At 45.1% G+C, this 23,956-nt stretch overlaps 1 protein-coding gene across 1 annotated transcript in view; it reads right to left on the bottom strand.

The window, feature by feature from the left end:
* Window positions 1–13,785, bottom strand: part of LAS1L (LAS1 like ribosome biogenesis factor) — a 117,269-nt gene extending 103,484 nt beyond the window's left edge. The window contains exon 1 of the mRNA XM_068249627.1: window positions 13,605–13,785. Within this exon, the coding sequence (XP_068105728.1) occupies window positions 13,605–13,735 (131 nt within the window). The 5' untranslated portion in view covers window positions 13,736–13,785. The remainder of the gene's footprint in view (window positions 1–13,604) is intronic.
* Window positions 13,786–23,956: the final 10,171 nt, after the last annotated feature.

Genomic DNA, 23,956 nt, shown 5'->3' with positions numbered 1-23,956 from the left:
GCACCTTTATTTCTAAATGAAATATCGGCACCATAAATTGTGATAGGGACATCGTTTAAATGGTGTAATAACCGGGACAGATGGGCAAATAAAATACATGCGTTTTAATTACGGTAGCGTATATTAATTTCAAACTATAATGGCCAAAAACTGAGAAATAATGAATTTTTTCCGTTTTTTTCTTATTCTTCCTGTTAAAATGCATTTACAGTAAAGTGGCTCTTAGCAAAATGTATCACCCACAGAAAGCCTAATTGGTGGCGGAAAAAACAAGCTATAGATCAATTCATTGTGATAAGTAGCAATAAAGTTATAGGCGAATGAATGGGAGGTGAACGTTGCTCGGATGCATGAGATTTTCGGCACTGCGGCGCTGAACCGGATAATAGATATAAATGGAGAAAGTGTGTTTTCTATTTATTACCTTAATTTCCCTTTAAAATGCATAGAAAATAAGGTATTTGCTAAACAAAGTTTTCACAAACTAAAAGCCTAATTTGTCCGAAAAAAAACAATATATATATCATTTAGCTGTGATAAGGAGTAATAAAGTTATTGGTGAACAAATGGGAGCAGCGCTGATCCTGTATGTGAAAATTGCTCTCATCCTGAAGTGGTTAAAGAGACTCTGTAACCTCAAAAACATCCCCTGGGGGGTACTCACCTCGGGTGGGAGAAGCCTCCGGATCCTAATGAGGCTTCCCACGCCGTCCTCTGTCCCACGGGGGTCTCGCTGCAGCCCTCCGAACAGCCGGCGACAGACCCGACTGTAAAATCAATATTTACCTTTGCTGGCTCCAGCTGGGGCGCTGTGGCTGCTTTCCGCTCCGAACTACACGGAAATACCCGATCTCAGTCGGGTCCGCTCTACTGCGCAGGCGCCGGAAACTTGCGCCTGCGCAGTAGAGCAGACCCGACTGCGATCGGGTATTTCCGTGTAGTTCGGAGCCGACAGCCGTCAGAGCGCCTGCGCAGGAGCCGGGAAGGTAAATAATGACGTCATCCTGTACGGAGGGCTGCAGCGAAGCCCCCGTGGGACAGAGGACGGAGTGGGAAGCCTCATTAGGATCCGGAGGCTTCCCCCACCCGAGGTGAGTACCCCCCAGGGGATCTTTTGATGTTACAGATCCTCTTTAAAGCACCTCATATCATACCTGAATACACCCAGGAGATAAACAATTTTATCTGCAGTCGTACTTCAAGATAGGACTTTCCTGGAACCCCATAATCTTATTTTGTATTTAAGGGGGGGGGGGGGGGACACTTTTTGAAAAGTTAAGACGCTCTCGGGTACAGGAAGGTAATTTTATTTTATTCAGTTCCATTATGCTGGGAATACATCATGAGATTTTTTTGGCAGATAGATGGTTCAATACATCATTTCCGACAGGTCCGCTCTGATTTTCACTCGATTTCTCATAGAAGTTAATGGAAATCGATCAGAAAAACGATCAGGAAAGCGATCAGACAGTAAATCTGCTGAAAAATCTGGTCATGTATTCCAAGCATTACAGGCAAATATTGAACTTTTGAACCCGCCGTTATTGGTTGCCTGCACTCTTTTCCACTGACACAGAGAAACTGATTTAGTGGGCTTGATTACAGTGAGGTGAAGGTGAAGGGGGGGGGGGGGGGGAACAGACCAGCTCTAAGTAGGATTTGGACTGTACATATGTTTATCATGTCATATCAGGTATTCTTTAAAAGGAACCTTAATTTTGGAATTGGAGGGGGGGGGGCTACATGAACTATTGCACAGGTCACACAGAAAACTCCACCCTGTGTGTATTTGGAGAGCAGAACCTGTCTAATCCCCCCTCATCTTCAAGTATTCACAAGTGTAATTTGAGCTTTCAGCTGTGTCAGCACAAGAATTTGGCGGTCTCGGTAGACATCTAATGTGTTAACACAGAAGGTTAACCCTTTCTTTGCTTCCAAGAAACCAGGAAGTAAGGAAGTAGACACTGCAGATTTGTTGAAGGAGTTACGTAAGCTGCAGCAAAAATGTTTTTCTTTAAAAGGCCAATATGCTGTTGCTTAGGTTTTAGAGCAGAGAGGAAGTTCTGAGTTCAGGTATGCTTTAATCTTCGGACATTGGGGAGTAGACAAAAAAAAAATGTAAACTAGCCTCTTAGCTCCTCCTTCGCTCTATTTTTTCCTAAATAAGTATTCTCAAGGTACTGCTTTGAAGGTTTCCAGTGCTTGCTCAATTATGGTCTCATTATCCACTCACAAGCTTGGGTCTTAACCACTTTCTGTTGGTGGGCTATGATCGCTCCCAGGATGTTTGTTTATTTTTTTTAATACATTTTTTTTTTTGTTTTTTATACACGATTTTGTAAAATTATTTTATTGTAACCCCGCCCTCCTTCCCCGCTAGCCTATGACAGCGGATCGCTCCTGTGTATCTCAGGGGGACGCCGTGTCACACGACTGTCCCCTGTACAGCACTGCCGTAGATCGCAGTGCTGTACCATGTAAATAGACAGCGGATTTGGCTTCTTACAGTCTCCTAGCCGCGATCACCGCTGGGAGGCTGATGACGTAGCGGAGCTCTGTAATTCAAGCAGGGATGCGTGCGCAATCCCCTGCAATCTCCGCCCCTAGGACTTCACGCCAATTACCGTGGTGTGGTCCTAGGGCTACCGCCACGTTCACGCCAATCAGCGTGGAGCAGTCGGCAACTGGTTAAACACTTTCAGGTTTAAATTTGTTACTGTGAAGTCTGAGAAACTGTCCATAGGTGATAAAACGCATGACATGTATGTCATGGTAGCTAGCAAAGTGAAGTAAAGAAAACTAAATTGTCCTGTACATTTTTGTCACTAATCTGCCCTTCAAGGCCTAAATAAGGAGATTAAGATACTCTACTCTATTTTTCTCAAACTAGGCCATGAAATTCATGTGGGCATTCTTATTAATCCACCCCGAAAATTGGAGGAATTCTCAGACAAATCAAGACATCATCCACAAACAATTAAAGTTTCAATGACCTCACAAAAAGCTTTTAGGGGGACCAGATGGTATCTATCTCCCAAACAGACATGAACAGATTGGACTAGGTGAGAGCCACAGGAGTCCCCATGGCAGTTCCGTAGCAGTGCCTGAACCAATTATCAAACATGAAAGAATTATGTGCTAAAACATTCACACAAATGCAGTACTCACTGCATTTCTTATGGCCAAAAGAAAGCTTTCCTGCCATTCAAAGTTTTCAGTTATGGATAGTACATCTACAGTGTACTGTATCAATCATAGAACCAACCTCTAACAAGGTCTCAAACTAATCTACAAATTTGGAGAATGGTTCCACAAGTGAACCCACAGTGTAGACCAGGGGTAGGGAATAGGCCTGAACGATTTTAGGAAAAAAAATTGAATCAAGCTATTTCTGTCTAAAAATCATGATTTCGATTCTATTCGAATTTCCTTCAAATCAAGCTCCGTTTCCCCTCTGTACCTCTCTGTCCCCCTCTCTTTGTGCACCCTCTGTGTCTTTCTTTTTGAGCCCCTTTTGTCTGTGTCCCTTGTGTCTCTCTGTGCCAGTGTCTCTCTTTGTGCACCCTCTGTGTCTCGTTTGTGCCAGCTCTGTGCCCCCTCTATCCCCAAGCTGCAGCAGTGCTGGACAAACCTTCCAGCACAAATCCAGCGATGCCCATCTATCCACTTCTCCTCCTGCATGCACGGCATACAAGAACCAGGAAGTATGCCGTGCACAAGAGACGGCGAGAGAGGACAGACAGCGTTGGACTTGTGTCGGAAGGCATGTCCAACTCTGACGATTCTGCGGACCACACGCTGGGACTTGGGGGAAGTTTGAAGCTGCTTCTTCAAACTTTTCCCATGCTGAAATGACCTAATCTCAGAAATTGCCGATCTGACGATTCTGAAATCGTGATCTTGGTGATCGCCATTTTGGTTTAAATTCGATTTATCGTTCAGGCCTAGTAGGAAACCTATGGCTCGGGAGCCAGATGTGGCTCTTTTGATGGCTACATCTGGCTCACAGACATATCAGTAGGGGTTGATTCACTAAGCTACAGTGCTCAAGCAGCGCAGCTTAGTGTGGCAGCGCAAGTAACATTTTCAAAGTAGGAACGCTACTGCTGTAGCATGTCATGTATGATACGGAAGTTGAGACGATTATCGACCCCGTATCATTATGCAGAGCAGAATATCGGCTCTGTTTTAAATGTACAGCAGAGGTCTTTTTTTCCCCTTCACACTGAATTAGTGCCCCTCACCCCTCCATTTCCTTACTAGCTATTCACACATAGGTGTTATGCTGGCCGTGGATAGCGGCCAGTCCCTTTTGGTTCCCTCCCAAAAAACCTCCCTCTGAATTGCTGCATCAGAACAATAGGGAGATCCCATTCATTGATAATTCAAGATGTGGTTATCGCAGACAAAAGACAAATATATTTCCCAGTTCCTAAAAATCAGCCTCAGGACCCATTCACACTTGAGCGTTTTGCTGGCGATTTCAGCAAACCGCTCAAACGCTAGCGTTTTTCAAAGCGCTAGGGTAATAAAAGTCTATGGGCCCATTCTCATTTGGGCGATTTGCGCTAATCACCGCAAATCGCCCAAAACTACTAAACGCAAACCCGTAGCCTGCACCATTTTCAGGTGATTTCTCCGCGATCGCGTTTTAGTGCTATAGAAGCGCAAAACGCGATCGCAAAAAAAAACCGCCAGAGCAAATCGCTAGCAAAATCACTAGCATTTTGCGATCAGCAAGTGTGAATGGGCCCTAATAGCTCATCCAATTTATAGCAGTCTAGCTGCTAGAGAAACAGAGCTATTTATCACTCGCTGAGCACACGTTAACTTACTGCCATTTGGTGTCATTTGATCAAGCATCAGCTGCAAGTTACGAATCTGCCCTCGGATTTGCTGTGCGCCAATCCGGACAGAAATGGCTCAGGTTCTTAGTAAATTGTGTCATTCTATGCTTGTACAAAGACCCTGCCTATCATGCTCCACAGGAGGTAAAAAAAAAAAAAAAAAAACGCCCATCTTTTACTAAAGTCAGTCCCCAAACTCAGATCCTATAAAAAAAAGTTCGGCCAGTAACAAGTCCTCCCAGTCCTCCAAATTCCACCGACCGGAAACTGGTCTCGATGCATGCGTTCCAAGATGGACCAAACGCATGTTTTGTTTCAAGGATCTTTTGATATCAATGCCAGCATTTAACCTGGACTTTATTTGCTTCTATTCCACACAGACTACATTTAGTTAAGTAAACTTTTTATCCCCTTTTATTTTAGGCTTTGTGTTTATATGTCAATTAGTGTATATAAATGTGTGCAAATGCATTGTTATTAAAACGTTTAAAAATCATTTTAATGGTTAAGACCTGTTCCTGAACATACACAATCGTACTTACTCCTCCGAAAGCGTTACCTTGTGTTCTATAGTATCTTGTATCTCCAACCCGTATGCTTGAATTGGGCACAGATAGACAGATCTGGCGCCAATCCCTGCATACTGCTAAGTGTTAAGTTACAGTGTTCTCACTGTGTTAAAATAGTTACAGTCGTGCGCTAACTCGCACGTGGTGGCAAGCATTTGAATTGTGTGTGTGAGGTGAATCCTTTGGAGTCAGAATGCTCCTCTCGGCTAGTTGGTTCATAGATTGCGAATCCACATATGGGCATCTATGCGCAAAGCGACAGCGAGACCGGGTTTCTGACTCAGAGCGATTGACCCAATCAAGGATCGGCCCTTGCGGTTCTTGACAGCGTGCACTACTAACTTACTCGCACTCCCCTCAAAACGAACAGCTGCTTCAACTGTCCCATTCTGGACACTGTCAGGTCCAGTGACTTTGTAGGACGAGATCCCTGCACTTTGACTGGCCCAATAGGCTGCCTGCAGGCAGCCTATTGGGTCAAAGTGCAGGGATTTCATCCTACAAAGTGAATAAACCCCCAAGTCAGCTAGCTAATTGTACAAGCTGTTAGTCAGTATTTCTCCTGTCTGGCTCTCAGGAAATTGCGGATGTTGCTGAAACCTAAGAGAAGCTGAAGACGTGTCTGACACCTCCGCTGCCGGCTGATCAACTGTATACACATCACCATGACAACAGGGAAAGCCCTCTGCTACGCATGCGCACTGTTCCAGTTTGAAACATATTGTATATTCTCACAAAAGACCAAAATTACTTACGGTAATGTCTTTTCCAGAAGTCGGAAGGACAGCAACCCTGAGACTTGTCTCCATCCAAACTACACTGGACAGGAACTAGATGAAAAGATTTGCATAATTGGTTAGGCAGGAAGAACACATATAAACCCCTCATGCTCTTACCCCCTCAGTTGGTAAAAAAGACTCCACACATAATGACGCTTCAAAAAATTTTAATAGAAACAGCGGTGGGTAGTAAGGGTGCTGTCCTTCCGACTTCTGGAAAAGACATTACCGTAAGTAATTTTGGTCTTTCCCAGAACGTCTCAGGACAGCAACCCTGAGATGATATACAAGATAAATATTAGGGAGGGACCACAGCCTGCAACACCTTTTTACCGAAACTTAAATCGGCACTAGATAAAACATCAAGCCTATAGTGTTTCACAAATGTATTGTGACTTGACCAGGTGGCTGCCTTGCAGATTTGCTCAACCGATGCTCCTGCCCTCTCTGCCCAGGAAGTTGACACTGCTCTGGTTGAATGAGCTTTCACCTTAGCTGAAAGTTGTTTTCCTTGTTGAGCATAAGCCAGATAAATGGCCTGTTTTATCCATCTGGCTATAGTTGCTTTAGAAGCCTGCTTACCTCTGAACTTCCCCGCAAATAGTACTAATAGGGCATTTGAATGTCTCCAAGAACTAGTACGTTGCATGTACTCTATAACACATCTTCTGACATCCAGATGATGCAATCTTTCCTCCTTTTGGTTCGCTGGATTAGTGCAAAAAGGAAGGAAGGAATATCTCTTGCGACCTGTGGAATTTAGAGACCACCTTTGGTAAAAAAGCTGGATCCAACTTCAGTGTAATTCTGTCCTCTGATACCACACAGTAAGGCTCTAAGATAGACAATGCCTGTAATTCTCCCACTCTTCTGGCTGATGTTATCGCTAAGAGAAACGCCGTCTTGAGTGACAAATGTTTATCTGAACTTTCTTCCAAAGGTTCAAAGGGAGGATCACAAACTCTGCAGCACTGTGTTTAGATCCCAAGGAGGTACTCTATTCTGAACAGAAGGACGAAGTCTTTTTAAAGCCTTAAAAAATCTTACGACATCTTCATCAGCCAATCTCCTATCAAGGAAAACACTCAAGGCTTATACCTGTACTTTTAGGGTACTGATGCTCAAACCCTTCTGAAATCCACTTTGAAGAAATTTTAAGACTGAATTGGATTGTGACAAATCTCTGGCGTTGGCATCACACCAAGCACTATAAACTCTCCATGCCTTGTAGTAAATCTGACGTGTAACCTTTTTTCTGCTTTGTATAAGTGTCTCCGAAAGTTTGTTAGAGAAACCTTTATTCTTCAGTAATCGCCACTAAGGCTCCAGGCAGAAAGATGAAGAAGGTTCAAGTTGAGGTGAACTGCTGGTCCCTGGAGTAATAAGTCCGAGTGGTCTGGGAGAATTAGTTGATCTGAAGCTAACCTCTGTAGCAGCGCAAACCACGGACTCTTGGGCCAATATGGGACCACTAGAATTCCCTGAGCTCTGTCTCGAAAAATCTTGTTGATTACTTTCGATATCAAATGGATAGGGGGAAACATGTACATCCTTTGGTGACTCCAATTGATTGAGAATGCATCCAGGGCCCAAGGCCTGTCCTCGGGACACAGAGAGCAAAACAGACGGCACTTCGCATTGATTCTCCTGGCGAACAGATCCACCTGAGGCACATCCCACCGATCTGTGAGCTGTTGAAACACTCGGTCGTTGAGACTCCACTCGTCTTGTGAAAGCTTTCGTCTGCTTAGATAATCCGCCAGGCAATTCAAGGTCCCTTTTAGGTGAACCGCCTTTAACGACTGCACATTCCGTTCTGCTCAGTGCAGCATCTTTGAGGTCTGATGTTGCAGTGATCTGCTCCTTGTACCCCCCTGATGATTTATGTAAGCCACTACCGTACTGTTGTCTGTACGGATCGTGACGTGCTTGTAGAATCCGAGTACTGAAAGCTTGTAGAGCCTCCCAGACTGCCTGCAGCTCTCTGCTGTTTGAAGACTGAAGACGAGATTTGTCCGACCACTGTCCCTGGGCTGTGTGAGATTTCAGATGAGCTCCCCATCCCCAGGAGCTCGCATCTGTTGTTATGATACACTGGGTTGGAAACTCCCAAAGATTCCCCTTCAGACAATTCTGAGGCCCTATCCACCAGAGTAAAGATTGTTTGACGCTCCATGGAACTAAGAGTCTCTTGTCCAGAGAGGAGAGGCGCTTGTCCCATCTGGATAGAATCCAGGACTGTAGGACTCTGGAGTGAAGTTGACCCCACTGCACTGCTGGGAATGAAGAGGTTATTGTTCCCAATAATGCCATAGCCTTCCTCAGAGATATTGACTTCAGGTTCTGAAAAGAGAGAACAGACTTTAATAATATTGTTGATTTTCTATTAGGCAGAAAAAGTCTTTTACTGACTGTACAGATCTCAAACCCCAAAAATTCCATCTTTTGGCAGGGAGTCAAGGCTGATTTTTCCCAGTTAATTAACCACCCCAGGGTCTGAAGGAAGTCTATAGTGGTATTCATCTGGTGATTAACAATATCCACAGAAGGGCCCCAAATAAGTAGGTCATCCAAATATGACATGATTTGGATAGATTGAAGTCTAAGGCCAGCTAATACTTCCGCCATAACTTTAGTAAAAAGCCACGGAGCAGATGATAAACCAAAGGGTAGAGCAACAAACTGAAAGTGCCTTACCTCTCCTTGTAACACCACTGCGAACCTCAGGAACTGTTGAGATTGTAGATGAATAGGTAAGTGAAGATAGGCATCTTTGAGATCCAATGATGTCAAGAAACATTCTTCCTGTAGGAGGTTCACCACCGAACGGATGTTGTCCATCCGGAATCTTCTGTATCGGACTACTTTGTTTAGTCTTTTTAGGTTTAGGATGAATCTGTAGCTTCCCTGAGGCTTCTTTATGAGAAATACAGGAGAGTAGAATCCCAGTCTTTCCTGACACCTTGGCACTCTTCGGATGACTCTTTTTTCTAACAAGGAAGACACTTCGTGTTGGAGAGCCATGGCCTGAGCTGGTACTCTTGGGGAGGGAGTGATAAAGAATTGGGAGGGTGTTGGGGCTACAAACTCTATCTTGTATCCCTGTAAGACTATGTCCAATAGCCACCTGTTTCTGAAAACTGTCTGCCATTGTTCGTAGTAGTGAGCTAGCCTGCCCCCCACTGGAATCCTGGCGTCATTGCTTCGGCTGTTGTCCGAAGGAGGCATAAGGGGGGTTATTTCTTGATCGCTGAGCTCTATTAGGGATCCACTTTTTTCTTTGGGATCCTTTATTCCTTTGTTCCGTCTTTTCTGAGGTACGAAAGGAACGATTAGGGCGGAAAGTTTTCCTTTTGTACGGAAAATTCTTTTTCTTATCAGCTGATCTTTCTAGTGTCTCCTCCAACTTAGACCCAAACAGCAATCCCCCTTCACAAGGAATACTACATAATTTAGACTTAGATGAGGTGTCTCCTTGCCAGGTCTTCACCCAGATCCCCCTTCTGGCTGAGTTAACCAGGGCGGTGGTCCTTGCTGTCAGTCTCACAGAGTCATCTGCTGCATCAGACAAGTAATTAGTTGCATGCAAAAATCTTTGGAAAAAAATTTCTTCCCTAGGAATTCCAGAGGAAATCTGGGATTGTACCTCTATTAACCATAGCTTTAGTGATCTAGCTACTGCAGTGGATGCAATAGAAGGCTTGAAGTTCAAGGATGCTGCCTCCCAAGCTCTTCTCAAGATGTTATCCATTTTCTTATCAATCGGGTCCTTTAGACTCCCAAAATCTTCAAACTGAAGATCTGACCTTCTGGATACTTTAGACAGGGATGGATCTAACTTAGGTGCTGTTCCCCAAAACTTTTGGTCTTCCGGACTATAAGGATATCTTTTATTTAATGCTTTTGGCCAAAATGCTCTTCCGTCAGGATTATCCCATTCTTTTTTGATGAGCCCCTTAAGACTACTATGCACTGGTATAAAAGCAATCTGAGGGTCAGAAAGGGTTTCATACATTTGATCGAGGGGAGACAAAGTTTTTTGTTCAATGGTAATACCCATAGCCTGGTGCATGGCTTCTAACAGCTCTTTCATAAAGTCAGTTGAAAAAGCAAACTTCTGATTTTTAACAGATTTATCTGTCGATTTTTCAGTCTCTGATGGAATATCTTCCAGTGAGGAAATTTCCAACTCCCCTTCTGACATGTCTGATTCAGCTGAATTATCATCTCTTCTCTTCCTTTTTAAACTAATGTCCTTTACTGGGGGTGAACCCGATGGACCTGGTCTTTCTGCAACTGATGGGGGTGCAGGAGCCAGCACAGGAAGAGAGATAGGATCTGGTTTAGATGTAACCTCAGGTGCTTTAATTGTCTGCACTGCAGATGAAATCTCTGATCTTATCCAACCCTTTAGTTCTTTCATCATAGTGGGAGTTTCATCTCTAACTATTTTCTTTGTACATTCCTGACACAATATTTTAGATGAAGATGATAAATTATTTCCACATACAGCACATTTCCTTGATTTATGTGTAGCTTTTGATTGAGGTAAAGATTTGTCAGACTTATCAGGCTTATCCAATTTATCAGCTCTCTCCAGTCTTGATCCAGATCTGGATTCAGATTTAGAGTCGGATTTATCCACTTTAGGCTGAAATACAAACAAAATACCAGCCATTAGCCTTTAGAAAAGCCAAACAAACCTCTCTACCAGATATGTAGCAAATGACACAGTGCACATACCAGAGAGGGAACGGAGCTTGACTCCACAGAGCCCTGGGAGGAAGATCCAGCGGCAGCCTCCATGGTCACCAACAGCTAACTGGTGACCACAGCCAAGCTTAAATAGCTTCAAACGTATTTGCCCGCCCCCCTTTCGCATACAGGAAATGTGCCTACCTTAGCGAACTAATACTCCCAGAAGCGCTGTCCAATGCTGCCTGCTGACTCCATGCAGCCTCGCTCCTGTGGAGCGCACGTCGGGCCAGGAACTTCCTGCTTCCGGGGTCGCGCGCAGCGCTGGTCACGTGACTTGGGCGGGACTTCCTGAGCTTCCGATTCCTTCCGCTCTCGCTCAGACTATCCAGGGGAGGCCATGCGTGCAGCATGATCCCACGCACTTCCAACTAGTGTGCGCAGCCCAGGGGATCATCCAAGCCGCGGCTCCTGCAAACTAGCATGGGTGGCCAGCCATACCCCGGTATCTAGCGTCCTGACCTGCTGGACAGGAAAACAACTGAGGGGGTAAAAGCATGAGGGGTTTATATGTGTTCTTCCTGCCTAACCAATTATGCAAATATTTTCATCTAGTTCCTGTCCAGTGTAGTTTGGATGAAGACAAGTCTCAGGGTTGCTGTCCTGAGACGTTCTGGGAAAATACATTTTAAAATATGTGGTGTTTATGGCTCTCTCAGCCAAAAAGGTTCCTGACTCATGGTGTAGACAATGAGCCTACCAGGGAGGTCCCAATGTTTTGTGAATTTTGGGCAAACAGTACCACATAGAAAATATAGGATTTTTAATAAACAAGTCTTCAGCAAATTTCCTTTTCACAAAGTCTGCTTACAGAGCTTTTCCTAACCATTTCTACTGGATTATCAACTAGTCTAACATATGTGTAAAAAAACTTACATCATCTGTGTCTCCATTGAAATACACTATGTGCAATTTACATGCGTTTTTTGAGAAACATGCAGCAAGCTGTGTGTTTAAAGAGACTCTGTAACGTCAAAAAGATCCCCTGGGGGGTACTCACCTCGGGTGGGGGAAGCCTCCGGATCCTAATGAGGCTTCCCACGCAGTCCTCTGTCCCACGGGGGTCTCGCTGCAGCCCTCCGAACAGCCGGCGACAGACCCGACTGTCAGTTCAATATTTACCATTGCAGGCTCCTGCGCAGGCGCTCTGACAGCTGGCGGCTCCGAACTACACGGAAATACCCGATCTCAGTCGGGTCCGCTCTACTGCGCAGGCGCCGGAAACTTGCGCCTGCGCAGTAGAGCAGACCCGACGGCGATCGGGTATTTCCGTGTAGTTCGGAGCCGCCAGCCGTCAGAGCGCCTGCGCAGGAGCCAGGAAGGTAAATATTGACGTCATTATTCTCGGAGGGCTGCAGCGAGACCCCTGAGGGACGGAGGACGGCGTGGGAAGCCTCATTAGGATCCGGAGGCTTCCCCTACCCGAGGTGAGTACCCCCCAGGGGATCTTTTGACGTTACAGATCCTCTTTAAGGCTGCTTTCACAGTAAGACGTTACAGGCGCACATTAGTGCAGCCTGCAACGCAGCCCAACTCACAGCAATGGGCTGTTCACAGTGCCCACGTTGCGTTACATTGTAACGCTGCACGTTCTGTGAAAGTGCAGCATACTGTGCGTTATAGTTAGACTGCTTGCCCATGAGCAGTAATTAGCCACATGGCTAATTAATAGTCACTGCACTGCTGACGTGCAGCGTTTTCTTCCTGGAGCGGCCGCTTTGTGCGCTGATTGGCTGGCGGGACCACGTGATGCGGAGTGTAACACTCTGCATCACGTGGTCCCGCCAGCCAATCAGCGCCACGGAGACGCAGTGCACACAAAGAACTGCATAACGCGGCTCACTCTGGCGTCCTCTTTAAACAACAACAGGCGTTGCGTTAGGGGCATGTTATGTGACCGTAACGTCCCCTAAAACGCAACGTCTTACTGTGAAAGCAACCTAAAACACAGATATTTGAGTTTTTTTAATGTGGCCAAAGACTTTAATTATGGTCAAAAACGCATTTGTGTTCCACAACGCTAGCAATTCTGTCTCGTGTGCTCCTAGCCTCAATTGCTGCAGCATAGGTAAATAAAAGCCGCACTTCTGAACTAGAAAGCCTCCTTCACACTGGGAATCCCAAAACACTAGCGATTCGCAAAGTGCTCACTGTACTGGAAAGTGATTTTGGAGCAATTGCGTTTTGCAATTCTAAAACACTGAAATATAATTGCTCCAAAATGGCTAAAAACATGCTGCGTGCAGCAATTTTGTGATTTCGGCAATTCACTAGCGATTGCCAAGTGTGAAAACTGCCATACACATTACATTGCGGTAGCACTTTTCCAAAATGCTAATGATTGCAAACAATTGGTGTGTTTTGGGGTGTTTCAATGGTGATTTCAGCTTGTCTGCAAATCATTAGCGCTTGAAAAAGCGCTATGGCAATTCAAATTAATGGCAGTGTTCGCAATTTGCCATTTCTGGAATCACAAACGTACTACATGCAGGATTTGATGGGTTCTCTTTTCTCACTAGTTGCTATGAGCAACAAGAAACATTTTCACAGAGCAACATATGCAGAAAACGATGTGGACGCAGAGAGGACGCTGTGAGGGCAGAGAGAGCAAGTTGTGTGGGGAGAGATGTGTGCACTGCAAGCACCGGTCTGACCTGCTCTTCCAGGCGGAGATCTGGTGCAGCGCTTCCCGCTGGAGCTTGCTGTCCCGGCTGTACAGGTACTCCAGAACTTGCTCCCATTCTGCCTTACTGATCCAGGCCACCACCTGCCTCCTGCCCGCCATATTCCTGCAGCCAAGCCGCTCCACCAACCACAGGGCTGCTTTGTCTCAGCGCGGTGCAACAGTAAACAGCGCCTCCCCAATACAAAGCAGCCTATATTTGGTTCCTTGCAAACACATACTCCTGTTTGTTAGACAGATAAATGAAAAGGTAGCAAAGGACACTTGACCTTCCTGAACAGCTACAGCGATCACAGCCTCTTCTAACTATTCTCTCTCTACACTTTTTTTGTTTTTGTCTGTTAGCAATGAATTTTTTCCTTTTAAATCAAGCTCTGTTTAAGAGGAATTCCAGACTCCCCCCATACTTCATAGGGGGTATCCATCAGGGGATCAGACATGCACCCAACAACTGTCCCTCTTTTGGAGCCCTGTCCCTCTGTCCCCCTTTCTTCCTCATCTGTCCCTCTTTCAGTACTATGTCCTTCTTTCTATGTAAATATATATATATTTCTCTACTAAAAATGTGTTTGCTTGACTCTAAACTTTATTCCCATCCTTTAAATTGATAGATTACTAGTTTTAAATTGTTAATATGAAGGTAAATGAACCAGGATAGAAAGGACCAGTGTGGTTTGAATTATAAAACAACATATTTTTCTTATGAAATCTTTATGGTATGCGTGACTAGGGGTGTGGTGGGGCATGATCAGGGGTGTGGCAGGGGCGTGGCTTAAGTCCCTCTTTTTCATTTCAAAACGTTGGGAGGTAATGCATGCAGACAGGCTGGAGGTGGGAGCAGAGCCGGGACAAGGTCCTCCAGCACCCAAGGCTGAGACACCAAAGGGTGCCCCTGCATCCCTCCCACTCCAGCTGTCACACACTGATTACTATTAGACTAAGAGGGCCACAGGGCCCACAACCTCCCCAACACCTTAATATCTAGTTATCTGACTTGCAGTCACTGCTATGTATTCCCTTTTCTTATTTCCTTCTGCTTCATACACAATTAGGAATGACAGCTGAATAAAATGTGCGCCCCCTCCTGCACTGCGCCCTGAGGCTGGAGCCTCTCCAGCCTATGCCTCAGCCCGGCCCTGGGTGGGAGTGCTGTGAGTGCTGTGAACGATTCCATCACACTCTGCTGCTGCTCATGCATTTTGGAGGGGGCTGGCAAGCCACATTACAAAGAAGACATTATGCAGTACCGCAACACACCACTGTTTGGAATGGTCGCACAGCACCCTACAATTTGCTCTGCTTCATTTAATGTTCTCAGTCAACAAGGAGGGATATGCAACAACTTAAAGGATACCCGAAGTGACATGTGACATGATGAGATAGACATGGGTATGTACAGTGCGTACATCAAAAAAGGGCGTCGGGAAAAAAGGGCGCGTGGTGTAAACGATAAGCAGTATTATCGTTTATAAAAATATTGTGTAGAATTTCGTTTACAAATAGTGTTTTAAGAATTTATAAATCATTAAATAATGTGTATGAAATCAGCAATTCTTAAAACGTTAATCTTACCCTCTAAACTGAAACTTATAATTACGTTTGTTAAAAAAACAGTATTATTTGTTTAAACATTATAATTATATATTGTTATGAATAATCTTGATTTATCGTTTATTATTATAATAAAATGTGAAAATATTGTTTATAACAATGATATTAATATAAGTACATTCATAATAACTGTTGATTAGTATTATTAAAATTGTACTAAAACTATACCTAACCCTACTCTCACACAGAACCCTCCCTGTACCTATCCCTAACCCCTAGACCCACTGGTGTTGCCTAAACCTAAGACCCCCCTGGTGGTGCCTAAACCCAAGACCCCCCTGGTGGTGCCTAAACCTAAGACCCCCCTGGTGGTGCCTAAACCTAAGACTCCCCTGGTGGTGCCTAAAACTAACCACCCCAAAGCCCTCCCTGTACCTATCCCTAACCCCTAGACCCCCTGGTGGTGCCTAAACCTAAGACCACCCCTGGTGGTGCCTAAACCTAAGACCCCCCTGGGTGTGCCTAAACCTAAGCCCCCCCTGGGGGTGCCTAAACCTAAGACCCCCCTGGTGGTGCCTAAACCTAAGACCCCCCTGGGGGTGCCTAAACCTAAGACCCCTCTGGGGGTGCCTAAACCTAAGACCCCCCTGGGGGTGCCTAAACCTAAGACCCCCCTAGGGGTGCCTAAACCTAAGAACCCCCTGGTGGTGCCTAAACCTAAGACCCCCCTGATGGTGCCTAAACCTAAAACCCCCTATGGATAATAATGTTTTACAAACATTAATAAATACAAAATTTAAATAAAAAAATGTATATAATTTTTTGGGGTGGATAATAATGTTTTAGAAATGTTTTACAAATAGTGATTGTAAAAAATATATTGCAAGTTACGTTACGTACTGATCGCTTTATTTTGTGAATAATAATGTTTTACAAACAGTAAGGGTTAAAATGTTAAATAATGTTTTAATTAAATAGAATAAATATGTTTAGTATTTTTATAAACGTTATTCGTCGCTGGCTCATTTTCTAAACGTAAATCATCACAAGCACAGTTATAAAACATTAAAAATCTCCGGGCGCCGTTTGTAAAACGTTAATAATCTCCGGCGCCATTTTTTCCCTGTTCGGCGCCCATTAAACGATATTTATAATGGGAGTGAATGGGGCGCCCTTTTTGTCCACTTGTCTCATGCGCCCAAATCTGCTGCTTCCATGTACAGTGCCTAGCACACACATAACTATGCTGTGTTCCTTTTTTTCTTTCTCTGCCTGAAAGAGTTAAATATCAGGTATATAAGTGGCTGACTCAGACAGGAAGTGACTACAGTGTGACCTTCACTGATAAGAAATTCCCCTTTTTACCTCTTTCTTGCTCTCAGAAGCCATTTTCTGCTAGGAAAGTGTTTTATAGTTGCAATTTCTTATCAGTGAGGGTCACACTGTAGTCACTTCCTGTCTGAGTCAGCCAGTTACATACCTGATATTTAACTCTTTCAGGAAGAGAAAGAAAAAAAAGGAACACAGCATAGTTATTAGTGTGCTAGGCATTGTACATACACATGTCTATCTCATCATGTCACACGTCGCTTCGGGTATCCTTTAAGACATGCTGCAGCTCAACACAATAACACACTGGCTAGATGGCTGGCTGTGAGTCTGTGACAAACAAACTTCTCACCCTCAGCCATTCAGCCTCCTCTATTCCTCCTCAGTCAGGACAGCAGTGCCACCTCCTCCCTTCCGCTGTACAAGTCAAATGAAACACTGCTGCTCTCCTGCCTCCCCCCTCCTCACACACGGTCAGACTCCTCCATTGTACAACAAGCTGCTTTTCCCCAATGATGACCTCTTCACCTTACTCGCTCTCCTCTTGCTTCTTCTCCTACTCTGACTGCATGCTGTAAGTGTAAACACACAGTACAAACATGCCGCCCTGGTAATCTCTGCGTCTGATGCCTGTGTTTCACCTTGCTTCATGAAAGAACCAGCGCTAAGTGTTCAGTTGTGTTGCAGGATAATTCTGCATGTCAACTCACTGCCCATACAACTCTATGGGCCTGTTCACAGTGCTGCTGTAACTGATCGTGTTATTCTAACTCGCTGCATGCAGGCTTTGTATTAAATTTGATGTCCAGTCACCATTGCAGCTAACACTTATTATAAACACATGTCCTTTATGCAACAGACCACTCTGATTCCAGCCTTAGAGAATTTGGATGCAAGGCCTTTATTTTTAAATATACTGTATGCATTAGAAATCAGAGCCATGGGCTTGTTCACACCATACCCACTTTTCTGTGTTTAAAAATTGACCATTTGTTGCATTTTTTTACTGCATTTTTTCTGTACTCCTCATGTTCTTTTGTGCTCTGATGTGTCCTGTGTAAACATATATGAAAATGCGTTGTTCTTTCACAACTGATGGTTGTGAACGTAACCTTATCCTAATAACACTAAATACTGAGGACTACTACATTTCCAGAAGTAATTAGTAGGTTTTTGATACAGACAGTGATTTGATCTGATTGGAATGTGAAGTTGGTAAGGATTTCTATTTTCATTTTAAAGCATTTTAAAGATTTCTCGGGGTGCTCTGGGGGGAGACAGCTGCATGACATCATAGCTAGGCTACACTGGAAGGGCGGGGCTACATATCATTACAGAGCAATATATACTGGTACTTAGATATAAGAAGCATTTTTTATGCTGAAACCAGTATAATTAACTTATGTTCTTCTATGAGTCATTATGGATCCTCCTTAACCTCCTTGGTGGTAACTCCGAGCAGAGCCGGATTAAGGCTAAATGGGGCCCTAAGCAAAGTAACTGATTTGGGCCCCCCCATCATGTCGTAATAGAATCAGAAGATGCAGCTGCACAGCAATATGTCGCACACACCGGGCAGCCGAGCTACTGGTTGCTATGGGCAACAGCACGCTTTCCTCTGTGGGTGCACAATGCAGGGAATAGCAGCGGCAAAATGCAGAGTGAGAGATGAATGGCTGGGACATTTGCACTCAGGGGCTGGGGCACCCCTGTGAAGAGGGCGCCAGATATCACAGCAGCAGCACTTTCCCCCTGCATCTCCAGCCTGGCAATAGCAGAAAGCTCTGGACACCGCCAAACCGGAAGCCGTTCCCCAGACAGAATTACATAACCACTCCCACCAACGAACAACCAATTCCCTCCAAAAATAGACAGCCACCATGCAGCCTCCATCCCAGTGAATACGATAGTCCAGCAGAGAAGGCAGCCGCAGTGGGGGAGAATGACAGCACCAGATGAATCACATTCACCTATTGCGATCCAAGCAATAGAGGTCTCGTCATCCGGAGCCCATCTGTCTCCTCTACAGTGCTGCCGCTCTGTTACTACTACTATTACTACTTCCTACTTCATGTCTGATCTGAGAATCAGGAAGTTCAGAGCGAGCGGCTGCACTGTAGAAGAGACAGATGGGTTTCAGATGACGGGATCTCTATTGCTTGGATCATGGATAGGTGAGTGAGCGTTTGCCATCTGCTGCTATCATTCTTGCTGCAGCTGTGGTTCTCTGTGGGAAGGGAGGGTGGAGTGGGCAGCGGCAGAGCGCACAGTAGCAGGAGGGGGACCTAGGAGGAGAGCCTGGCTCTGAAGACAATCAGCAGCGCACGGCATCATTTGACAAGACAAGACAAATAACATTTATATTGCGCTTTTCTCCTGGTGGACTCAAAGCGCCAGAGCTGCAGCCACTAGGACGCGCCCTATAGGCAGTAGCAGTGTTAGAGAGACTTGCCTACGGTCTCCTACTGAATAGGTGCTGGCTTACTGAACAGGCAGAGCTGAGATTCGAACCCTGGTCTCCTGTGTCAGCGGCAGAGCCCTTAAAGGGACTCCAAGCAGTGCCTGTGGATATGCCTTTAAAGAGAAACTCCGACCAAGAATTGAACTTTATCCCAATCAGTAGCTGATACCCACTTTTACATGAAAAATATAATGATTTTCACAAACAGACCATCAGGGGGCGCTGTATGACTGATTTTGTGCTGAAACCCCTCCCACAAGAGGCTCTGGTACCGTACGGTACTCTGGGCAAACTGCCACAATGTAACAATGACACACACATGAAATGGCTGTTTATAGCTGTCTGTTAAAGCCAGAACAGCTACATAATCTGCCCACAGTAACAATGTCACCATGTAATACATGTCAGAATGTGAATCTGGGAGAGGAAAGATTTTACAATGAGCAAACTCTGACTAAATCATGTATACATAATTATTGTAAAAATGAAGCACCTTTTTATATTAAATTATTTTCAATGGAGTTCCTCTTTAAGCATACCCACAACTAATTCATTACATCCTCACACCTACCAGCATGATGTTTGTAATTATATCCCCCTGGGTTCCTTATATTTCATTGCATTGTGCTGAATCGAGCTGCCAACTTTGGAGAAAAGTCGTCCTGTGGCCGTGATTTTGATCGTGAAAATATATAAAATTTTAAAAAAAATAGAGCAGCCGTTTATATATCATTGGAAAGAGGATAAAGAGAGCTTTAAAATGATATGAATCTTTCCATAGTTACTGCACTGCTCAGAGTCCCTTTAACCATTATACCATCCAGCCACCGCTGACTTTGGAGAAAAGTCGTCCTGTGGCCACGATTTCAATCGCGAAAATATCAAAAACTAAAAGGCATAGAGAAGTTGTTTATATATCATTGGAAAGAGGAGAAAGAGAGCTTTAAAATGATATGCATCTTTCCATAGCTACTGCACTGCTCAGAGTCCCTTTAACCATTATACCATCCAGCCACCGCTGACTTTGGAGAAAAGTCGTCCTGTGGCCACGATTTCAATCGCGAAAATATCAAAAACTAAAAGGCATAGAGAAGTTGTTTATATATCATTGGAAAGAGGAGAAAGAGAGCTTTAAAATGATATGCATCTTTCCATAGTTACTGCACTGCTCAGAGTCCCTTTAACCATTATTCTACCAGCCACCGCTGACAGGATGGCAAGGGCTGGTTTATGTGCTAATGGGGCCCCTTTGACTCTGAATGGGGCCCCAAGCGACTGCTTTTGTTGCCTGGTCGGTAATCCGGCCCTGACTCCGAGTCTGGCTTGGGGTGGAAAAAAAAGCCATTAGCAGTAATTCCGAGTCTGACTCGGGGTAGCTGCCAGGAGGTATGGGAAAGCAACACAGCGTAGCAATGTTTCTTACTCACTTCCCCCTGGGATCCAGACGCTGGCAGCCATACTTCTTCTGATCCTTAGAGGCCTTGGATCCCTCGGTTGATATTGCAGTTTGTTGTCATGAAGACAGATGGAAATCTCACTATAGGGTACAGTGCCACCCAGAAGACAGAGGGAGAATTACAGCCCTAGACCCTAGGGAGGTAAGTTTGTGCAGGGGCTGCTGCAGATCTCACTTTTGTATTATTTTTTCCCCCTGATTGTAGGGTCTAAAAACGTGTGCATTTTAGACCCTAAAATCCGGAAATAATTATACCACCACAGAAGGTTAAGCTAGGACAACCTATCCAATTCTTTAAAATAGATTAGAGATTAGATTTAATATAAACATCAAATCTAATGAGAATCTATAAAAAATTGGGGCTGATTTTTGTTTGGTTAAAACATTGATTGGTTGTTACAATTTGGCACAGCTTGGGTTCAGGACAGTGAATTCCCATCACAGAATGCCTAGCATGACCTCTGACCTAAGATCAGCTGGCATTTATGAACCAGTGGGTTTCAACATGTCTGCTGGGTGGCAAATGCACAAACTCCATGGCTACTGGCCACCTAAATTCAGGTCAGAGGTCATGCTTTGCATTATGGAATGGAAGTTTGCTGCGCCAAACTACCATCTCTATTGGTTATAGATCAGGAATAACTATTCTTGAGCCACTAATACTGACAGAAGTGGGGCCCACAGGTTGCATCACTATATGAGTGATGTTCTCAGGGCACTGCACTGCTTCGGGCATGATCAACATTACAAGATTTCTACTGAAGTCTTATTTTATGATACAAAGGGGTTGATGCACAAAAGTGCAGTAATATGGCTGTGCACAGGCAGCACATGGCAATATTACCGCTATGACCGGCAGCATGCACTATGAGTTATGCTAAAAGCGCGACCTGCAGTACTCAGTTGATACGGTAAAGTGCATTACTGTAGCAACATAGGAAGATAGGGTGCCGTGGCACCTTCAATGAAGAACAGAGACAACGGGAGACCAAATAGCGCAATATGTAGATGAAGGCGAATATAAAAGTGATAGAAAAATACCACTCACAAAGGTAGGGTGCATGAGGGGCAACCAACCGCTTGAGGCAGGTGGAGATGTAGAACCCAACCCCACTCAGGGTGTCCAGCCTGGACTGTGTGTGGTTGCTCCCTTATAGTAAACAACACTTTCTTGCCCACACAATGTGGGGTTCAGAAAGTACCCCTCCAACTCAGGAGGGTTGGGGGGTAAAACAGCACAAAAGGGAAAAAGAGGCACCCAGGGGTATATAAAACTATGTTAAAAACACTTAAAATTGAAAGAAGCAGGAGGTGGTTCAATGATTACCTCATCCTCTTCTTTCAATTTTAAGTGTTTTTAACTTAGTTTTATATACCACTTTTGTACTGTAACAACATGTCTGTGCATGGCAATATTACTTCACTATTGGGCACAGGGGCGTAACAATAGGCCCTGCAGCCCCTGCGCCCGGCCCGCTCGGGACCGTTTTGTAAGGGCTGGAGGGGTGGCAGCATGAGGGGAAAGCCTTGCCCACAGTCGGCGGAGAGAGGGGAAGTTCCCCCCCTCTCCCTCACCTCGGGGCTCTCCCCTCTGCGCTCCCCTCCAGCTAGTTACCGTCTGTGGGCAGCAGCGGAGGCGGCAGATACATACCTTCTTCCTTGCGTTCCATCGCTGCCTTCTCGCTCTAGCGGCTGACGTCACTTCGGAAGTGACGTCAGCTGCTAGAGCGAGAAGGCTGCGATGGAACGCAAGGAAGAAGGTATGTATCTGCCGCCGGGGGGGGCCTGCTCTGAATTTCTGCAGGGGGGCCCGGCGGGGCTTTGTTACGCCCCCGATTGGGCATCAACCCCAAAGGTCCATATCCTATAAACTTTTCTCTTGAGTTTTCTCCTAAGAGATATTGTTGAGCCTAACCAGTAAAATACCTTTCAACGCTCCTACTGGCACAGGGCGTAAAATTTATAGAAAAGAAGAAAACTTGGCCGAACCCCGCACTAAATGGCATGTACAAATGCGGCAAATGTAAAGCCTGCAGTAATGTGGAAAAATTTAAAGAATTCAGGGCCCCAAAAAATGACAGGATTTATAAACTACTGGACTTTTTTAACTGTAATACGGAGGGGGCTATTCTATGCCCTGAAATGCCCGTGACCAGGGTCGGACTGGGCCACCAGGGAGATGGGGAAACCTCTGGTGGGCCCTTCTGTAGGCACCTCTGGTGGGCCCTTCTGTGGGCACAGAATATAAATTCCATATGACATCCGACTTCCAAGACTCTGAACATGTCTATTGTTATGCCTCTTCCCTCCAGTGTTCATGCCCAGTGCCTTATTGGCCCACCCGCAGTGATGATGCAGCAGGTGCGGCTCTATGTAACTCTGCCCACCCATGGTGCCATGCTGGGGTTGATGGGCAAACTGTCTGCAGCCACTGCATCCCTACTGAGTGCACCATGCGCTTATGTCACCGCTTGATGACGTCAGTCACAGTCTGAGTGTCTACCATCTATAAGAAGAGCTGCTACAAGGGTGGTGATCATTGGAAAGAGTGGAGAGAGAGCAAGGATACGCTAGCCTGGATGCTACAGCCTGGCCCATGGATTGGAGGGTGGAACTGGATCAATTCAGTCAAGAAGACAGAAGGAAGCACACAGACAGTGTGACTGCCTGCTATAGGAGAGTGACTGTTTCTGCATGCTGCTCAAGTTAGCAACTGGCAAGCAGCCAGCAGGAGGCTGGGAATGGGGTTATTGGAGTGATTAAAACTGAGGTGCAGAAAGAAGGCTGAAAAAGAAATGTGGTATAAAAGAATATAATACAATAATATTACAATAACATTTGTAAAGCGCTTTTCTCCCATAGGACTCAAAGCGCATAGTTGTGTCTCAGATTAATACAGTGTTGCAGGCTGGTTTGTGTTACAGAGGAGATAGTCAGATGTTCATGAATGCCAGACTGAAGAGGTAGGTTTTCAGTTTAGACTTAAATGCTTCCAAGAAAGGAGCTGTCCTGATTGGGTGTGGCAGGGAGCTCCAAAGTGTAGGGGCAGCATGACAAGAGGCTCTGTCTCCAAAGGTTTTGAGGTGGACTCTGGGGGTGACCAAGGTGTTACGTCCTTTTGATCTAAGATTGTGGGGGGTGTGATGCAGTTGCAACAAGTCCTTCAGGTATCCAGGGCCCAGATTGTGCAAGGATTTGAATGTCAGTAAGCCAATCTTAAACAGAATTCTCCATTTTATCGGTAGCCAGTGGAGTGAGCACAGGGTTGGTGTTATGTGGCAATGGCAGGGTTGGCTCGTTAACAGCCTTGCGGCGGCATTCTGTACTAATTGCAGGCGGCGTAAGTCTTTCTTATGCAGGCCTGTGTAGAGGTCGTTGCAGTAGTCTAACCTTGATGTGACGAAGGCATGAACTAGGGTTGGAAGATCCTCTGAAGGAATTAGGTGTTTAATCCTTGCAATATTCCTTAGATGAAAGAAGGAATGTTTCACAACAGCTGAGATTTGATTCCTGAAGCTTAATTTCC

Source organism: Hyperolius riggenbachi, chromosome 8 (genome assembly GCF_040937935.1).
Source record: "Hyperolius riggenbachi isolate aHypRig1 chromosome 8, aHypRig1.pri, whole genome shotgun sequence".
In the NCBI taxonomy this organism is placed as follows: domain Eukaryota; kingdom Metazoa; phylum Chordata; class Amphibia; order Anura; family Hyperoliidae; genus Hyperolius; species Hyperolius riggenbachi.
The sequence above is the reverse complement of the archived record's forward strand: the minus strand, read 5'-3'. Positions and strand labels throughout refer to the sequence as shown.